The following is an 18482-nucleotide window of genomic DNA, read 5'->3' as shown; positions in this document are numbered from 1 at the left end:
GAGAGCATGAGCCTCATCAAATCACGTGAGGCAGAATTAAATCCAGGCTTCTGTTCCCTCAGTGATCATCCCTGCTGAGAAAAGTAATTGTCTAATTTACTTTCCAGCTAACATTTAGGAAAATAAATTGAAGAGTAAGTGCCTGCAAATATTAAGTCTACTACAGCAAAGCTAAACGTTTTTGTTAGTATCTTCCTTGCACCTAATGTTTTCAAAACACATTTTTTTTCACTTTTCCTTGATTTCCTCATTGAGAAATATGGGTTCATTTTCCTCAATGCACAATGACACACACACACCGTTCAGCTAAGCCTTGATTCATGTAGGAATTATTAGAAGTCATTTACGAAAATATATCACCAGAATTCCCATCTCAGACCATGTTTTGAAAACCCTCAGTTTTAGAAGAGGAGAAAATAGGTTCCTCTGGATAGAACACGATTCAATTTGTACATTTCTTATTGTCCTGTTATCATCACCTCCATGAAATCAGTGGGACCAAAAAGGTTATCCCTGTAATTCATGCAAGTACCAATACTGCCTCCTATTGGGATGTGCTTCACAAAGCTTCTTCACACATCATTTTGCATAATCCTTGCAACAACCCTCTCATGGAGGAGCAGGAAATTACCCCTTACTGAACTCCAGACTCCTATGAGTGTGGTCACATATTTGGTGTGTGGCACAGCCGGGATGTCAAGCCTTGAAGTACAAGTCCTTTGGTCCCTTTACTAAAATAGAGTTCTTCCCTTGTCCAGAGACGAAAACGCATCAGAGGAGCAATGGATGGAGCACGTGTTCCTCTCCACCTCGGCCAGGGCATCCTTACCAGATAAGGGACAAAGTGTAGTCAGTAACTGTGAAAGCCATGCCATGGTTATTTTGATAATTAACATTGAAAGAAGCTTCAAAGGGGTGAAGACATAAAGAGGCATGCTCAGCTACACCGTTTCTGCATCTGTGAATAGAACATAGATATTTGGTAGCCATTTGCTTAGCTACCATTAGCCATTAGCCATTAGCCATTTGCAAAAGCATTTTGTGGTTTAAGGGGGACTTTAAAAACTTCCCAAGAAAAAAACTAAACACTTGATGACATTGAGTGTGAAGTTAAGAGATTTTGAGATAGAACTGGCCAAAAAGCTTTAACTACAAATATTAAGAGACTTCTTGCTGCAGTAGGAAAGTTAGAATAGGAATATACACTGTGACATCAGAATGATTAAGAGGCTTCTCACTGCTCTTCCTAAGAACTGGTGTCACTGGCAACCCTATCATATCTTTACATGGTTATTTGATCACATGTAGTGGGGTTTTTTTTCCTTATGGGAGTCTAGGATCTAGGTTCTAAGTTCTAGAATCTCCACTGAAATTTCAAAGCACAAAAGAATCACTTCTTGAGGCTTAAGTGTCTTCTCATTGATAAAGGGCTTACGATCTCCACTATTTTGCGTCCCATTTGTAGTATGCTCTTGCTAAATTATAAAGCCTCGGGTAACAATACTGGGTGCTCAGCTCATAAAAACAATAAGACCTAAAAATGAGTCACTACTTGTAATCTCTAAGTGCTCACAATATAATAATAAAAACTCTTAGATAAACCATGACTACGTCCTAATCAATATAGATATTAATATAAACATATTATCCTTTTTGGGGGGAGGTTTCTGTTGGTTAGTAATATAGTTCTTTACATTCCATTGGCAATTTGTAGTTCATATAGTGCTTTCACATATATTATCACATATGTGCTTTTAATTGTCAATTGAAAACTGATACAATCCACAACTAACTTCTGTTCTCATTTCTACAATTTACTTAAAGTAGCTGAATTGTTCATGACCATTTTGGTTTGCTTAGAAACCTTGTTAGAAGATTCATGGAAACTTACCACAACAGATTATAAACTCTAATAAAAACTTTAAAAAAATAAACTTCTTGTTTAGAGCAATTTTAGATTTACACAATTTTTATGAAGAGAGCACAGTTTCCCCTGTACCCTGCCTTCAGTTACCCCTATTATTAACATCTTACATTAGTATAGTGTATTTATTATGTCTAATAAACTGATATGACACATTTTTATTTACTAAGTCCATAATTTATTCAGATTTCCTTAGTATCTACCTGGTATCTTTTTTCTGTCGCAGGATCCCATCCAAGATACCACATTACATTCAGTCTTCATGTCTTCTTAGGCTCCTCTTGGTTGTGACAGTTTCTCAGACTTTCCTTGCCTTTTAATGAACTTGACAATTTTGAGGCATGCTGGTCAAGCATTTTGTAGAATGTCCCTCAATTGGAATTTGTCTAATGTTTTCCTCTTGATTTACTTGGAATTATGGCTTTTTTGGAAGAAGATCACAGGGGTAAAGTACCTTTTTCATCACCATATCAAAGGATAATACTATCAACATGAGTTGTCTCTGTGCCACAAATGTGAGCAATAATAAATGATTACGTTCTTCAGCCACTGAGTTTGGGGACCCTAGTCACCTGGCCAAGGTAGGGCTTGGAGGTTTCTCCAGCTTATACTTACTCCTGTTTCCCTTTCCGTACTGTACTCTTTGGAAGGAAGTCACCACCCTCAGCCCACACACTTGGGGATTTATGCCTCACCTCCTTGAGGGCAGAGTATCTGCATAGAGTATTTGGTCTGAGAGGTATTTTTAAATTATAAAAACCTGGGAGGATTTCACAAGTCAACAGTGTTGTAAGGAGGAATGAGGAAAAAGATGAGGAACTCCATAGGAGGAAGGCAAGAAGTAAGGAATTCAAGATAATCATCACAGCTAAGGCATGAGGTGAGGTTGTATGCCTCACCGGGGGTTAAACGTTATGACCTGAAACATAATCCATTCAACTTTTTCCTGCTCATCCAGTTCCTCTGTTAAAGTGAAGCATTTGAACATTGGGGAACTATAATGAAGTCCAGAATCCCTTCACTTTTCTCCTGAGATCATCCCATGGATATAATACTTCATGCATTGACAATGCCTATCCTTCAGTAAGGTTCTGGTGTTGAAAATGCATGAAATGGTTTCCCCATTTCCAGAGTTTGATACCTTTTCCTGAGAGTGGATTCAAGTGGATACGTGATGAGAAGAGGTGTTATCTCTCAAATTATACTGTTGCATTTGACTTAGTTAACTACTGATATTGGACAGCGGTTGCTGTATAACAAACCATCCCCAAACTCAGTGGCTGAAGAAAGCAATCATTTATTATTGCTCACATTTGTAGGACAGCTAGAGTTTATCTAGCCTGGGTTCAGCTAGGTAGTTCTGGTTCTCATGAAGATCTGTTAGTTGGCTGGGGAGTCACTGATCTGTGTTCCTCACCCTTTTCTTCAATTCAGCATGCTAGCTGTAGCATGTTTTAATCATAGCAAATTCAAAAGGCAAAGGAAGAAGTAGTAATATTTGTAATCTATCATACCCTTATTTCTCGAAACACTCTTTTTTTTTTCTTGTAACTCAGGACTATCTCCATCCTCTTATCTTTTATTTCCTTAATTCTTCTTCCTTCAACTCAGTACTGTAAATAGGCTCTACCTAAGGTTTTGCCTTTTAGTCCTAACCTTCTCCATGTGTGTGCTCTTCTTAAGAAGGCTTATCCTGGGTCAGATTTTCTAATTCCCTAGTGGTAGTTTCCAGTTTACTATTAGGCACTTCCATATTTTCATAATCTTTAGTCCCATGCTCCCCTTAAAGCAATGTTTCTCCTGAATACAAAGCTGTATGATTTTTTAAAGATTTTATTTTTAACTACTCTCTACACCCAACATGGGGCTCAAACTCACGACCCCAAGATCAAGAGGCACGTGCTCTACTGACTGAACCAACCACATGTCCCTAAAGCTGTATGTCTGAAAAGGACTTTGGTCTTCATTGAATGTTTGATGTGGATGCAAAAACAAAAAGTCCTGATGAAAACCTATCCTACATTAATAGGAATCTGACAGCTCTTAACGTTGAAAGAGAACACATCTGAAAGAAAACAATAATGATGAGGGGAGTATTAAACACCATTTCCTATGAGAAACGGTTAAAGTTACTAATATTTTTTTTAATCTAGAGATTACATGGGGCATCATGATCATCATGTTTGCAGAGTTGAAGGTATGCAATATGGAAGACCTGAGGTGTTTTCTTTTGTAGCAGAACTACACCCAATAGGTAGATTTGGGGAAGAAAAATTTTAGCTTGATGTAAGAAAGAAATTTTTAGTAAAATAACTGTATGGAAACAGAATGGGCTATATGTATATCTTCATTTTTCAATTATTGTCACCCATCTTTCCTGAAATGTCTCGCTTCCCTTTCTCTCGATCATCATCAAAATCCTATCCATCCTTTAAGATTAATCCCAAGCCTTCATCTCTCCACAAACTCTTCCCTGACGACTCAAATTTTATTGATCCTTTTAACTCATGTCCATAATTTCCTAGCCCACCCCAGCTAAATTAAGTGCTCTTTGAAAATAGAAATACAACATATAACTTTATAATCTTCAGTATGAAACACAATGTTGAGCTTCTAATAGACATTCAGTAAATTCTCACTGATTTACCGTTAGAAATCTTCCCGATTTCTCATCCGGAATCATTAGGCTTGGTTAGAATTTGAACCAGGTTGAAATGCCCAAGAGTCTGATCATTTCATACTTCTTTCACAAAAGGAGATGCCTTCTGACTTTAATAGTAGCCTGAAATACGGAATTTTGCCATCACTTGCCATCCAAGCTTACATTTTCCTACTTATCAAAAAAGACACTGAATTCACAGGTTCTCTAAGATTTTTGATTTATAGCTCAGATAATTTGTTGGAAGAATTAGCAGAAGGAAATTGCCATCAACTTCCTCATGTCTGAAAATCATCTCACACAAAAATCATCTGGTGAATGGGAATATATGGCGTGGAGGAACGCATACAACACTGCAGAACGTCGCTCTCGTTGGCATTCAGGTCTGCCTGTTGTCATAGTTACCGATGTACTCCGAGCGGTTTCCCTCCTGAATCATACTCTGCAAACCCTCAATGAAAATAAGCTATGCTTCCTGCTTTATTTTTCTCTAACCAAGAACTGAAGCTAGAAAATAGCCTCAATTGCATGGGTGTTTTTATACTTTCAGCAAGATTTTAAGCATACAAAAACAATGAGGAATTTAATCAAAATAAGTGCCTCTGATTGCAGTTTTTACCTTATTTGTTCAGCGATGATTCACTGAGGAGCTAGGTGTCGAGGACACAACTAAGATTATGGCCCAGTCCTCGCCCTAGAAGCTGACAGAGCTCTGCGAGGGAGAGAGACGGGTAAGGGATGCATTTCGGGGAAATGCAATCAGTTTTGTGCCAGAAACAGAGTATGGAACCCAATGGAAACGCTAAAGAGAAATAACTTTAAAGTTCGGGGTGCTGATGCAGTTGTATCAGAGGGAGGCTCCCGTCCTGTGACTCTTGCCGCGTTGTTCCTGTGAAGTTTAGCAAACGTATTTTTGGTCACTTTGGATACAGGACACCTGCATCACCCTGCAGGTTGGGCTTATGGAGCAGCGGCATGAGGCGACCAGCCCTCTACTCACAACATGCTATCGCCTGCTGATACTCACACACAGTCTCCCCTTTGTGCTTTGGCTCCAGGAACTCCTTCACAGACATCCTCCGTGCCATCCTGCTGTCCCTGGAAGTCCTTATCGAAGATCCAGAGCTGCAGATAAATGGCTTCATTTTAATCATAGACTGGAGTAATTTTTCCTTCAAACAAGCCTCCAAACTGACACCTTCAATCCTCAAACTGGCTATCGAAGGGCTGCAGGTATGTTCACCCAACGTACAGTACGGGACCGTGTGACAGTGTACTTTTTTCTTATTCCAACCCAAGTAATATTTGTCCTTTGGAATAGGAAAGGAAAACTTAGATGCAGTTCACCTGTGACTCCTCCATATTTTCACTCCAGCCTGAGTTAGACTTTTTTTTAAAGTCAGTCTTCGTTTTCATTAACAACTCTAAAGTACTGTTACCACAGGCACAAATTACCTACTGTAGCAATTATGAATAAAGCTCAGAGATGTTTAGCCTCATCCATCTGAGAGTTCACAAAAATTAAAACTAGAAAACATCTGCTCTATGAGCATGCCCTATGTAGAGGTGGCATGGGGGCCTTCCACTCTTTCTAGAAACAGTGTTGCACTATGGAAATGCACCCCGTGGACCCTCATTTCCCAGAATGCACTGTGCTTGAGTGTCTGTACTAAAGTAAACCACGTCAGTGCAGACAAAGGAAGCAGACAAAACTCTACTTACTGTTTGTGTGACCAGTTGTCAGGACTTTGGGGAAGGGGGTTTTGTGCTGCACGGAGGTCGGGATAGTCAGTCTTGGGGTTCCTTCTACTTTTAAAAGCCAGTGATTCTGTGAAAAGTAACAAACTCAAAGGGCACTGCTGGGTAGCTTTCTGGTGACAACACTATTACAGTACAAAGTAAAGGCACAGTTCGGGAAGGTTCAGAATCAGCACAGATAAAACCCATGTCCCTTCTTAATTTTGAAGGAAGAATGACTCAATGCGGTGACCCTCCCCAAAGATGGCAGTGACGTGAAGCTATGTAGAAAAATAAATATTTGCTAATTCTCAGATCAGCAGCCATTACCCTTGCTCTTCAAAGTGCAAAAGTAGGAGACCCATTTCCACCACCCATCATCATCTAGTGTGATGGGTGGTCGATGGGTCTGTTTCTTGAACTGTGGCTTATTCGTATCGGGCCTCCTACAGATCTCTAGCACCTCGTAGGCCTCTGATAAACAGGTTTGTTGAATGGATCTTATTTTATTGAAATGGTTTCCTATTTCAAGGGTAGGAGAAATAGAACGGGCATTTCAGAAGAGGAGGAGCACATACACCCTCTTCCACTAATGCCACATTATCCTGGGGGGCTGTATCATGCAGTGTACTGGGGACACGTTTTGGAAGTTGCTTTCGCATTTCTAGACTACAGGCAGTGTCCTGCCTTACCTTAACCAACCCGATCACGGACTGGTCTGCCCTATACTATCGATCTCTTTCTCTCGGCTTTAACTCCTTTTCTCCAGACTCCTCTTATCCAAATCACTGAACCTCTGATCTCTCTCTCCTTACAGCTTTTATCAAAAAGAGTTTGAAAGGAAGCTGCAAAGTTTATTTCATGCTCTATAATTATGCTGACCATATTTCCAGGGTTTTCTGTGGTAGTACAAGCTTCATTTAATTTTATCCATTTTAAAAAAGATAATCCAATACATGTGTAAGTAGCTGTGATTCTAGCTCTATGTATTTATAAGATTTTTTTTTCATAAATCAGGAAAGAAATGTCCTTTATCCAAACTTGTATTCCAGTTTTTCTTTCTTAAAACGTGTGAACTATATAATATGTCCCTTGCCAACTCCACTGGGCTGATGTGGGTCTTACTGAATTAATGCACGTGATGTGTTTTAAAAGGTAAGGCTACACATAAGCTTGTAAGATGTTTTTGTGAGAAATAGTAGGTGAACTTTTGTGGGCAAGGTGAGTCCCATCTGGGCCTTTACTTGTACCAGGGCCTGGGATGAATTTCACAACATCCTTCCTACAGCTCTGGTTAAGGAGTAACTTCTACTGAGAGAAGGGAGATGCATGAGGTCAAGGTCAGAGTGGAGTAAAAGTACTTCCTCCCATCATCTCACAGAACAATGACCTGAATCCCTTTACTCCTCTCCCTTTATGTAAAGCAAGGTAAACTCCTTTGAGGGTGGGTAAGTATCAGGCCAGTCTGGAGTCAGGCAATCTGGATTGGAATGCAGATTTTTCTGGGAATTCTGCCTGCCCAGGCCCTGAATCCCTGGGAACCCTTAGGAAGGTGCAGTCTCTCCTGCTAGGAGAAGGAAGCCAGTGGTCCCAGGGGAAGCTAAGCATGGGTATAGCTCCTCCATTTTGGATACAGGCTCCCTGGACCATCTAGCTGTTGTCTGGGCCACTGTGAAAACTCCCTCAGGGCCACTGCAGATAGGTTCTGCTTTTGTTCCACAGAGGGCAGTCAGATATGGCCATTCACTGGCAACTTCTCACTCCAGGCGATTATCTCTGAGGCTCATTCCAGGCTTTTCTCTGAGGAGACATTCAGACACCATGGTCACCCCTCTACTGGCTCTCTCAGTGATCTTTCTTCATTGCAGGCATTGTTTTTATCCACAATGTAGCCATTGGCTCCTTTGACATTTCAAAAAATCAGAACTTGTACTGAGCAGAATTCATGCCTTTGGTATTATGCTAAGTGAAATAAGTCAGTCGGAGAAAGACAGATATCATATGATTTCACTCGTGTGTGGAATTTGAGGAACTTACCAGAAGACCATGGGGGAAGGGAAAGAAAAGTAAGATGCAAACAGAGAGGGATGCAAACCACAAGAGACTCACAAATACAAAGAACAAACTGAGGGATAATGGGATGGGGAAAATGGGTGATGGGCACTGACAAGGGCACTTGTTGGGATGAGCACTGGGTGTTGTATGTAAGTGAGGAATCATGGGAATCTATTCCTGAAGCCAAGACTACACTGTATGTTAGCTAACTTGACCCAAAACAAAGAAAAGCATTCATACCCGTGTGGTCACACTTGTTGTAAAAGGAGGATCTCCTACAGGTCTCCATTCGCCAGCCACGAAGATTCGAGATTAATTCTACAATACTGCTGACATGGGCAAAGACATAGACTGTTGTGGAGAAAGGGAACTCGAGGTAAGGCCAGTCAGCAAAAGGAGAGAAGCCCCTGTTCTTCTTCCTGTGCACCCTCTGAGAGGTCTGAAGAGGTTAGAGTATCCGCTAGACATGCGGGAAATTGCAGGGGACGGAGATCCTGTGTTCCAGTGAGGAGACCTTGCTCTCTCTGCTGTTCTGCCTTTGTAGGGTAGATGTGAGACAGCAGCCTTGTCAGAAGGAATCATCAGACCACTTTTGTGCTAGGCCATCTGGTTTAGGGTTTTAGCTATTTATAGGAACTGTCTCAGATTACCTGCTGCTCAAACCCTAGATAATTTGGGGCCCTGGGGCATTACCACACATAGGTAATACAACACCTACCGCAGGGAGGAGGGGGTGGGGGCTCACTGCTCAGGCAGTGAGAATTTAGAATCGTTTTTGGTCATCCCACACCTTGTGTAACACACTAGTCCCCAAACCCTGAGTTTTAGCCCTATTACCTCCATTCTTAGTTCTCTGTAAAGACAGTTGTTCAGCGCAACCTTCAGTTACTAGTTGTTGTGCATTGAGTTCCTTGAGGAGCAGACTCTGCCAGAGATTAGCATGAGGTTCATCAGGGAGTGCTCTTGGGATCAACTCCTGTAGAAGGGAAGCTACGGGAGAATGTTTGCCAGCAGAAGTCAAGCTAGGATTCTGGCATTTCCCATGAAAGCCTCGGGTGTTGCGACTGAGATGACCCTTCAGATTTCTCCCTGACTGGGGCCAAGGGGTTGGACTTTGATATTCCCACACTGTTCAGTCATTGGGTACAGGCTGCTCTGGGAAATGGTTGTGAGTTTGGGCGAAGTGACTCTCTTCAGCCGAAGCCCCAGAGAGCACTGTTGTCTGCCAGCTTTCTGCTAGCAACATCCCCGAACAACTGGGGAATAACTCCGCAGTCCTGAATGAGGCCTGGCAGTATATCAGAATTTCTACCATAATACGAAGCAAAAGATATTTGGAATATTCTGTAATGGAATGTCAAGGAGCTTCCTTTATTTTGAATCTAGGAGTTGAACCGCTTTTTTTTCTTGGTTACATAAAGTCCTCAATTCTCCCAAAGTGGAAGAAATACCCAGTAATACTGAGGTGATGGGCACTGGGCAGGGAAACCAGTGGCCTACCAGTTGTATTTCTGTGCCTCAAAAGGCAATTATATATATTCAACTGATCCTTGATAAAGGAGAAAAGGCAGCACAATGGAACTGAGATAGTCTTTTCAACAAATTGTGCTAGAACGGGACATGTCATGTGCAAAAAACTGAATCTAGATAGAGACGTTACACTCTTCACAAAAACTAACTCAGAATGGATCACAGACCTAAGTGTAAAATTGAAAGCTATATAAATCTAATAAGATAACATAGGAGAAAACCTTTGTGACCTTGGTTATGGCAATGACTTTTTAGGTAAACCACCAAAGGCACATTCCATGAAAGAAATAAGTGATAAGCTGGACTTCATTAAAATTAAAGACTTCTGCTCTGCAAAAGACCGTGTCAAGAGGATAAGAAGAAAAGTCAGACTGGGAGAAAATATTTGCAAAGATACACGTGCTAAAGAACTGTTATCCAAAATATACAAAGAACACTTCAAACTCAATGATAAGAAAGTGAACAATCCAATTAAAAAATTGGCCAGAGACCTGAATAAACACGCCACCAAAGAAAACATATAGATGGCAAATAAAATAAAAAAGAATGCTCCACATCACATTCATCAGAGAAATGCAAATTAAAACAGCAGTGAGATACCACTGTCCACCTAAGTAGAAAGGCTAATGTCTGGAACACCAATAACACTAAAGCCTTTCAAGGATGTGGAGCCACAGAAACTCTCATTCAATCCTGGTAGGAGCGCAAAATGGTGCAGCCACTTTGGAAGACAGTTTGGTCGCTTCTTACAAAATTAGACGTATTCTTACCATACGATTCAGTAATCAAGCTCCTTGGTATTTACCAAAGGAATCAAAAACTTATATGTACACAGATGTTTTCAGCAATTTTATTCGTAATTGCCCAAATTTGGAAGCCACCAAGATATGCAGTAGGTGAATGGATAAATAAACTGTGATACAAAACAATGAAATATTATTTAGTGCTAAAAAGAATTGAGCTGTCAAACCATGAAAAGACATGGAGGAAACTTAAATGCATATTATGAGGTAGAAGAAGTCAATCTGAAAAGGCTACGTACTGCATGATTCCAACTATACGACATTCTGGAAAAGGCAAAGCTATAGAGACAGTAAAAAGATCAGTTGTACCCAGGAGTTGTGGGTGGGGGTGGGGGGTGGGGCTGGATGAACAGGCTGGGCACAAAGGCTGTGTGATGCTATAATGATAGATACTTGTCATACATCTGTCCAAATTCATAGAACGGGCAATACCAAGAGTGAACTGTAATGTAAACTATGGACTTTGGATTATAATGATACGTCACTGTAGGTTCATCAATTGTAATAAATGCACAACTCTGGGGGGGGGGGGCGGGTGCTGATAGTGGGGGAAGCTACAGATGTGTGTGAGCAGGGGATATATGGGATTTCCCATATCTGTGCCTTTCCTTCAATTTTGCTATGAACTTAAAACTGCTCTAAAAAGTAAAACCTTAATGAAAAAAAAGGTAATTATATTGCCTCTAACAACAATTATCCAAAGAATTGTCTGTGCATAGAACTGTGGTTATGTGCTTCATAGGCTGAATTAGTGAGTTATAATAATAATTCTATAGAAGACTGCTCTTTAAGGGATCATCAGATTTCTAGATCAAAAGTTACTCCGTATCAGCCAGTCATGAAATTCTAATAGTGTATGTATTATACATTCCTCCTTTCACAGCAATGCTTTGAGGAAATGTCATTGTTTAGAATGTTAAGTTGTCCCAGTTACATAAATATTCTATGAATATTAGTTCAAAGAACTTCAGTTAAAATACTAATTTTGAGAATGCCTGGAAGTCATTTTCTCTCACTCAGTTGTTTGATCTCTTAAATGCGGTCAATAATGTCTAAAAGAGCCATGTATCTGTTCATTACAACTTGTTTAAATTTTAATCAAACTTAAAGTAATATTTATGCCACCATTTTAATACAGCTCAGTGTTACTCTCAATTCTGCTGGGGAATTCTAGCAGAATGAGCAACACGCTGAAATCCTGTTCTTGAGTTTTGTGATGTCTCCAAAATCAATTTTTGGAATTATTTCTTGTAAATCATTGTGGCCCAGCCATTACAATCAACACACGGCATTTATCAATGTTCAGCCAACCCAGATACTTATAAAGAGCTCACTGGGCTGAAGTGTTTTACTTGGGAAGAGCTGTAGCCTTGTGTCCCGCAGGCTATTTACAAAATGTTTGATTCCCTTAAAGACCCAGGCATTTGTTAAGGGTTTAAAGAAGCTTACTTTTCATTCACTGGAGGAGAGCCAGGCATCATTCATTCTTTCTTCTCTTTTCCCCTCATTTCTGGGCTTAGGTCGTTTTCCTCTGGCCAATCAGACACTTTTTGTATTCATTCACTCTTCATTCAAGGCTTACTGTGTGACTGTTTTGTTGTGGTTAAGGATGGTATTGTAATATTTATATGATAAATACTATAAATATTTGACTTATACTGTTATAAATATTTGATTTACACTGACTTTGCCCCAGGCACTTTTCACATACCATTTAATTTCTACCATAAACCTATGAGGTAATACTGTTATGACACCACATTTTACAGGTGACAAAACTAAAATCTAGAGAGATCAATGGCTTGCCTGAGGTCTTTAAATGGCAGAACCAGGATCCAAGCCTGAATAGTTGGACTCTGCTCTCACCTACATCAAAGCGTGGTTGTACCGCAGCAGCTGCAACACCTGGGAACATTTTTGAACGTTCAGAATGTTCAAATGTTTTCGATAGAGTTATCTCCCTTCCTCCACCTCCCTCCTCAAACTCCCAAAGCTTTGAGCCAGTGTACTGCAAAAGGAGGTCCGCTGCTTTTCAAACTCTTAGCCCAAAAGTGAGAATGGATTTGGAGCAATGCTCAGAGGCTCGGCCAGCTGCAAATCATCTCTCTCCTGGGTGTCCCTTTTTGTTACACTGCTTCCCACCTTTGTCCAGTCTCTCTACCCGCTTCCCACATCCTACTTTTTCACCCTTTTTCTAAAACATATGACACGCTCACTTGCCTTTAGAGTATCCCAAGTGCCCTATTCGCCTAAAAGACTCGAACAGTAAAAAGTCTGTCCAGTCAATGGGCAACCTGAAAGTTCTATGGGGCAAATGAATGGATAGTGTGGTTAGAAATTTGGAAAGGCAGGTTGGGCGAGTGCACTTCAAGTTAGCAGTAGAGTCACACCGTTATCAAGCATCAATGACGCAGACATGCAGATACAGTGACTCCTGGTGTATTCATTCCACATAGAATGTGGGTCAGGTACTCTCTAACTAAACAGGATTTACAGCAGAGAACTGAGCTGGCCAGGCTTACTGAAGCTTACTTGCTAGGGCTTTATTATGCAAAGTGTAGTCCACAAGTCGGCAATATCAGTATCACCAGGAGCTGGTTAAAAATGCAGAAACTCAGGCCACTGAATCAGAATCTGCATTTCAAGTTCTTTAATGTGTAAGTGGTCTGCATGCACATTAAAGTTGGAGAAACACTACTGTAACAGATGGCATTACAGTATAATAGGATCTCTGCGTCACGTGCGTCAGACTTCCCTGGGGGGCTTGGTACAAACCCCATCGACTGTATCTCATCCCCAGTGTTTCTGAGTCCATAGATCTGGAGCAGAGTTCACGAATTGACCTTTCAAAAACATGCCCAGGGATGCTGTTGCTGGTACAATCACACTTTGATGTAGGTGGGCATCGACTCTAACTATTTGGGCTTCAGTCCTGGTTCTGCCACCTAAAGACCTCAGGCATGTCATTGATCATTCTAGATTTTAATTTCGTCATCTGCAAAATGTGGTGTCATAACAGTACTACCTCAAAGGTTTATGGTAAAAAGTGGATTGTACGTGAAAAGTGCCTGGGACTACGCGTCACAGACAGTGCTCGCTGAATGATAGAGTGTTATGGAAAGAACGAAGAGACCAGCCCTTATCCATGGGCTCCTGTGCCTCTAACGTATGGATTTAAATGAGTATGCTCTCCATTGTCCCAGGTCTGCCAGTGTGGATCCCGGAAAATGCGATCTCATCAACCTGTTCCCTGGCCCTGAACAGGGAGCTCCCTCTCCTCCCTCGCCTTAGTTAATGACTTAGGTCCAGATTGTTGTCACCTGTCCAGGCTGTGGTACTTGAGATGCTGTATCTTTCTATTCATGTGGTGTGATCCTTTTCATTATCACCAAACAGTCAACTGTGCACGCTTTTGCAGTTGGGTGATTAATGGGGTCAAAATCACCTCTTTCATCTGGCAGGACTCTTTAGCGATAGCATTTATGGTGTCTTTTATTGATCCTTGCAGTTGTCATGTATTAAAGAATATTAGATAGAAACAGATTGAAGGAAAAGGATATTTCTACTTTGCCAAGAGGTTTCTTAATTTATGTTTCCTGAACACTCCTGGTATATTTGAAGAACACTTTCCCTCCAAACTATTTTTTACCTTCTCAGCCACAAAGCTGTAATTCTGAATTTGCAATAGTGCAATATGTTACTATGGAAATATTAGAAGAATAAAATATCTCCTTTAATGCACTACCTTGTTAAGTATCAATTAAACTCGGGAAGATAATTAGAGCTAATGAGACTCTGGTGATCCTGATGGCAAACAGCATGGCCTATTTAAAACAGTTCCAATTAAATAGGCGTATCTCTAACATATTTTTGATAAATAGTTTTTCTGGACTTTCATGCATTATAGATCTAGCCAATACTCTGATTCACCCGTTTAAGAAACAGGTACTAAGTCTTTACTTTGTGCCAGTCACAAAAGTAAACAGATGCAGTCCCTGCTCTCGAGGTGTCATGGGTCAAAGCAGAGGCAGACCCATGAACAAATGATGAAACAACGAGCACGCGCAGAAAGGGGATATGCACCAGGTTCATAAGATCCCACCCCACTCCAGAGGTGTTAGGAATGGCATCCTGGGAGGGGCACACATCAGCTGATTCTTTTTTTTTTTTTTTAATTTTTTTTTTTCCAACGTTTATTTATTTTTGGGACAGAGAGAGGCAGAGCATGAACGGGTGAGGGGCAGAGAGAGAGGGAGACACAGAATCGGAAACAGGCTCCAGGCTCTGAGCCATCAGCCCAGAGCCCGACGCGGGGCTCGAACTCACGGACCGCGAGATCGTGACCTGGCTGAAGTCGGACGCTTAACCGACTGCGCCACCCAGGCGCCCCTTCACATCAGCTGACTCTTAGCAGCTGAGTGCAGAACAGCCAAGAGAAGGCAGGGTGGGAGAATTTCAGGCGTGGGGGATAATACAGGCAAAGACATACGGGCAAATATACTCAATAGGAGAGGGAAATGGAATTAATTTTGTATTCCTGGAGCGCACCAAGGACCAGGCAAGGAGCTTGTGTGCCCTGCAGGCATTGAGGGCCACTGAATATATTGAAGCAGAATGGCCACACAAATTTATATTCACGTGGGATCAGTTTGGTGGGTATGAGCAGGGAAGATTCAAAGGCAGGAGAATAATTAAAAGACAAGTGCAGTAATTCAAATAAGAAACAATACGACTAAGTAGGGGTGGTGGAAGGGATTTGATGACTACACAGGAAGTAAACTGAGGCAGCGTTTGGTGGTCAGATGCTTGAGAATGGGACGTGGTGGAGGAGTCAAGGCAAAAGCTGAGGTGTGCAGCCAGGGTGAAGGATGGCCTGTGGTGCCAACCAATGAGATCATGCAGACAGGAATGGCAGGTGTGGGGAGATAATGAGCATTATTGGAATGTTGGACATGGTGAGTTTAGGATCCCAGGAAATATTTGAAAGGTTTATATGAAGTCTGAGCTGAGGGGAAAGGTCTAGGGCGGATCTATAGAGTTGGTGGTGTCTGAAATCATGGGAAAGGAAAAGATCATTCAGAGAAAAACTAGAGTGATGAACAATGACCGAGAAAAGAACCCAAGTGATGAGCAACGTAAATGAACAAGTTGGACGAAGAGGAGTCTGCCGAAGAGAAAGGGGAGGTGGAGATGGGGAGATGTGAGAAGAATCCTGAGCTCATCTCCCCACAGGAACTAAGGGACTGGGGCTTCAAGGAGGGAAACCATTTGAGGGTAATGGTGGGAGGAGCATCTAGAGAGCCCTGGTTTGAGGGCGAGGACGGTGGAAAAATCTCTATCAAGAAACTCTATCAAGAAATACGTCCCGGAGACCACAGCAGGTGGTGGAGAGAGGAAACTGGAGGAGAGGGAGCAAGAAGACGGTAGTGGAAGAGGTTTTGCATCTCACTCTTCCATTGGACAGGACTTTCAGCAGCAGAATATATTAAGGGCCTTCACATAGCCGTGGCAGATCAGTCTTGACAAAAGATTGACCCTTGTGAATTGTTTAGGTCCAGGTTAATATTTCTCAATGCACCAATGTAGAGATCTCTGCCTTCATTATTATGAAACGAGTAGTGACATGGCTATCCAGGGACTCTGCTGAATATATTATATATTTGCAAAAATATGGGCTACCTCTGAGTTTCTAGTCCTGTCGGTGTCCTAGGGGACATAGTGGCACAGAGTTAATCAGTATTCAGCTGTCTTGAAGTCCAGCTGTTGAAAGAACCTGTGTGGAAAACCTTGCCCTGTCATCCACATTCTCTGGTGATTAAACTGTAGGCATTAAAATAATACTACATTTCCAAAAAAAAATCAATCAGAGCCCCTTTGTTTCCTGAAATGAAACAGCAACTCAAATCTGGCTCAAACAAAAGAAAAATGCAGGCATGGGACACGTACAGAACAGGAAAGTTCCTGGCTACTCTATCTTCCATATTTGGCTAGTCCTGGAGGCAAAGTTGCAACAATACTCTAAGAGCTCAGTCTTTCCTTCTCTGACTGTCTCTTAGTTACACTTTTCTCTGTACTGACCTTATTCGCAGACAGGCTTTCTCCTGAGAGTGACAAGGAAGTCTTCAACAGTTCCAGATACAGGTGACCTCTTGTGTCTGCACTCTTGGCAGGAGTGAGGGGGTTGGCCAGACTGGTTTATGAGCCCTCTCAGGATGCTACACGTGAACTGCATAGACTCAGAATGTTGGAGGAGTGGCACCCAAAAGATGCTGAGAAATGACAAAAGTTTTGCTTAGAAATTTAAGGTCGAAGATTAGAAGTTTTATTCAAATTCTTTACTTGCTATACAACATAGCTACTAGGAGTTTGTTTCTGTTTGGCAACTAATTCCATGGATAACCTTGGGAAAATGGTTTAACATCTGTACACCTAAGGTTCTTTATCAGCAAAAAAGCAATAGGATTGGACTAGAGTAGTGGTTCTTACACTTTATCACCCACAAAAATCACCGGAGGGCTTATTAAGGCTCTGATTACAGAGTCTCGACCTTGGAGTGTCTGATTCAGTAGGTTGGCGGGAGTGGGTGAGTGAGAAAGCATTTCCAACAAGTTCTCAGGTCATCTTGATTTGCTAGTCCAGGAATTACACTTGACAACACTAGACTAGATAATTCCTTACAACCCTTTTTATCACCTAATGCTACAAACCTATAATTTTACCTCCATGGAATAGCTTTAAAGCTGACGTTAGGGAAGAGAAATAGGCTTTCCCCACATAACAAATCTAAATACAGTTGACCCTTGAACAACACAAGTTTTGAACTGTGTGGGTCCACTTACACGTAGATTTTTTTTTTTCCAGTAAATACAGTACTATAAATGTATTTTCTCTCCCTTATGAGCTTCTTTTTTTTTTAAAGTTTATTTAATTATTTTGAGAGAGAGAGAGGACAGAGTGGATGAGTGGGGGAGGGGCAGAGAAAAATGGGAGAGAATACCAAGCAGGCTCCTTGTGGGCAGTGCAGAGGCTGATGCAGGGCACAACGCCGTGAATCCTGAGATCATGACCTGAGCAGAAACCAAGCACCAGACACTTAGACTGAGCCACCCAGGCACCCCCTTATGAGCTTCTAGATAACATTTTCTTCTCTCCAGCTTACTTTATTGTAAGAATACGGTGCATAATCCGTATAACACACAAAATATGTATTTATCGACTCCACGTTATCAGCAAGGCTTCCGGTCAACAGTAGGCTATTAGTAGTTACATTTGGGGGAAGCTGAAAGTTATATGCAGATTTTCACCTGTGCCCCTAACCCCCATGTTGTTCAAGGGTCAAGTGTAATTAGGTTGCAGTGCAAAGAAGAATTTTGAGGCAAGCTCCATGAATGCTAGCATTTATTTGAGACGTCTGCCTTCATTAGAGATAATAAAGGGGCAAGCCTGCCATATACACTGATTCAAATATTCTCACTAACCTGTTCAGGGGACAGTCCAGTGTTCATGGTACAAGAAATAAGGAGCATAACCATAGGGGGAGACAAACATCTCAAGAAGCTCATATTTTCTAGTCTAGGTTGGAAATAAGCACACTTGATGATGCTGATGGTGGTAATAGTGATGGTGGTGGTGATGGTACCCATTCTTCGTCTGGTGCTTAATGTACTTTCACCCCAGGGTGCCTGGGTGGCTCAGTCGGTTAAGTGTCCAAACTGATTTCAGCTCAGGTCACGATCTCACAGTTCATGTGTTCAAGCCCCACATCAGGCTCTGT

General features: G+C 41.5%; 1 protein-coding gene across 1 annotated transcript in view; it reads left to right on the top strand.

The window, feature by feature from the left end:
- Positions 1 to 18482, top strand: part of CLVS1 (clavesin 1) — a 172668-nt gene that overhangs the window by 77782 nt on the left and 76404 nt on the right. The window contains exon 3 of the mRNA XM_040487718.1: positions 5642 to 5816. Within this exon, the coding sequence (XP_040343652.1) occupies positions 5642 to 5816 (175 nt within the window). The remainder of the gene's footprint in view (positions 1 to 5641; positions 5817 to 18482) is intronic.

The sequence above is a fragment of the Herpailurus yagouaroundi genome, unplaced genomic scaffold (assembly GCF_014898765.1).
Source record: "Herpailurus yagouaroundi ecotype Mexico unplaced genomic scaffold, PumYag 165, whole genome shotgun sequence".
NCBI lineage: Eukaryota > Metazoa > Chordata > Mammalia > Carnivora > Felidae > Herpailurus > Herpailurus yagouaroundi.
This window is presented reverse-complemented; position numbering and strand designations above follow the sequence as displayed.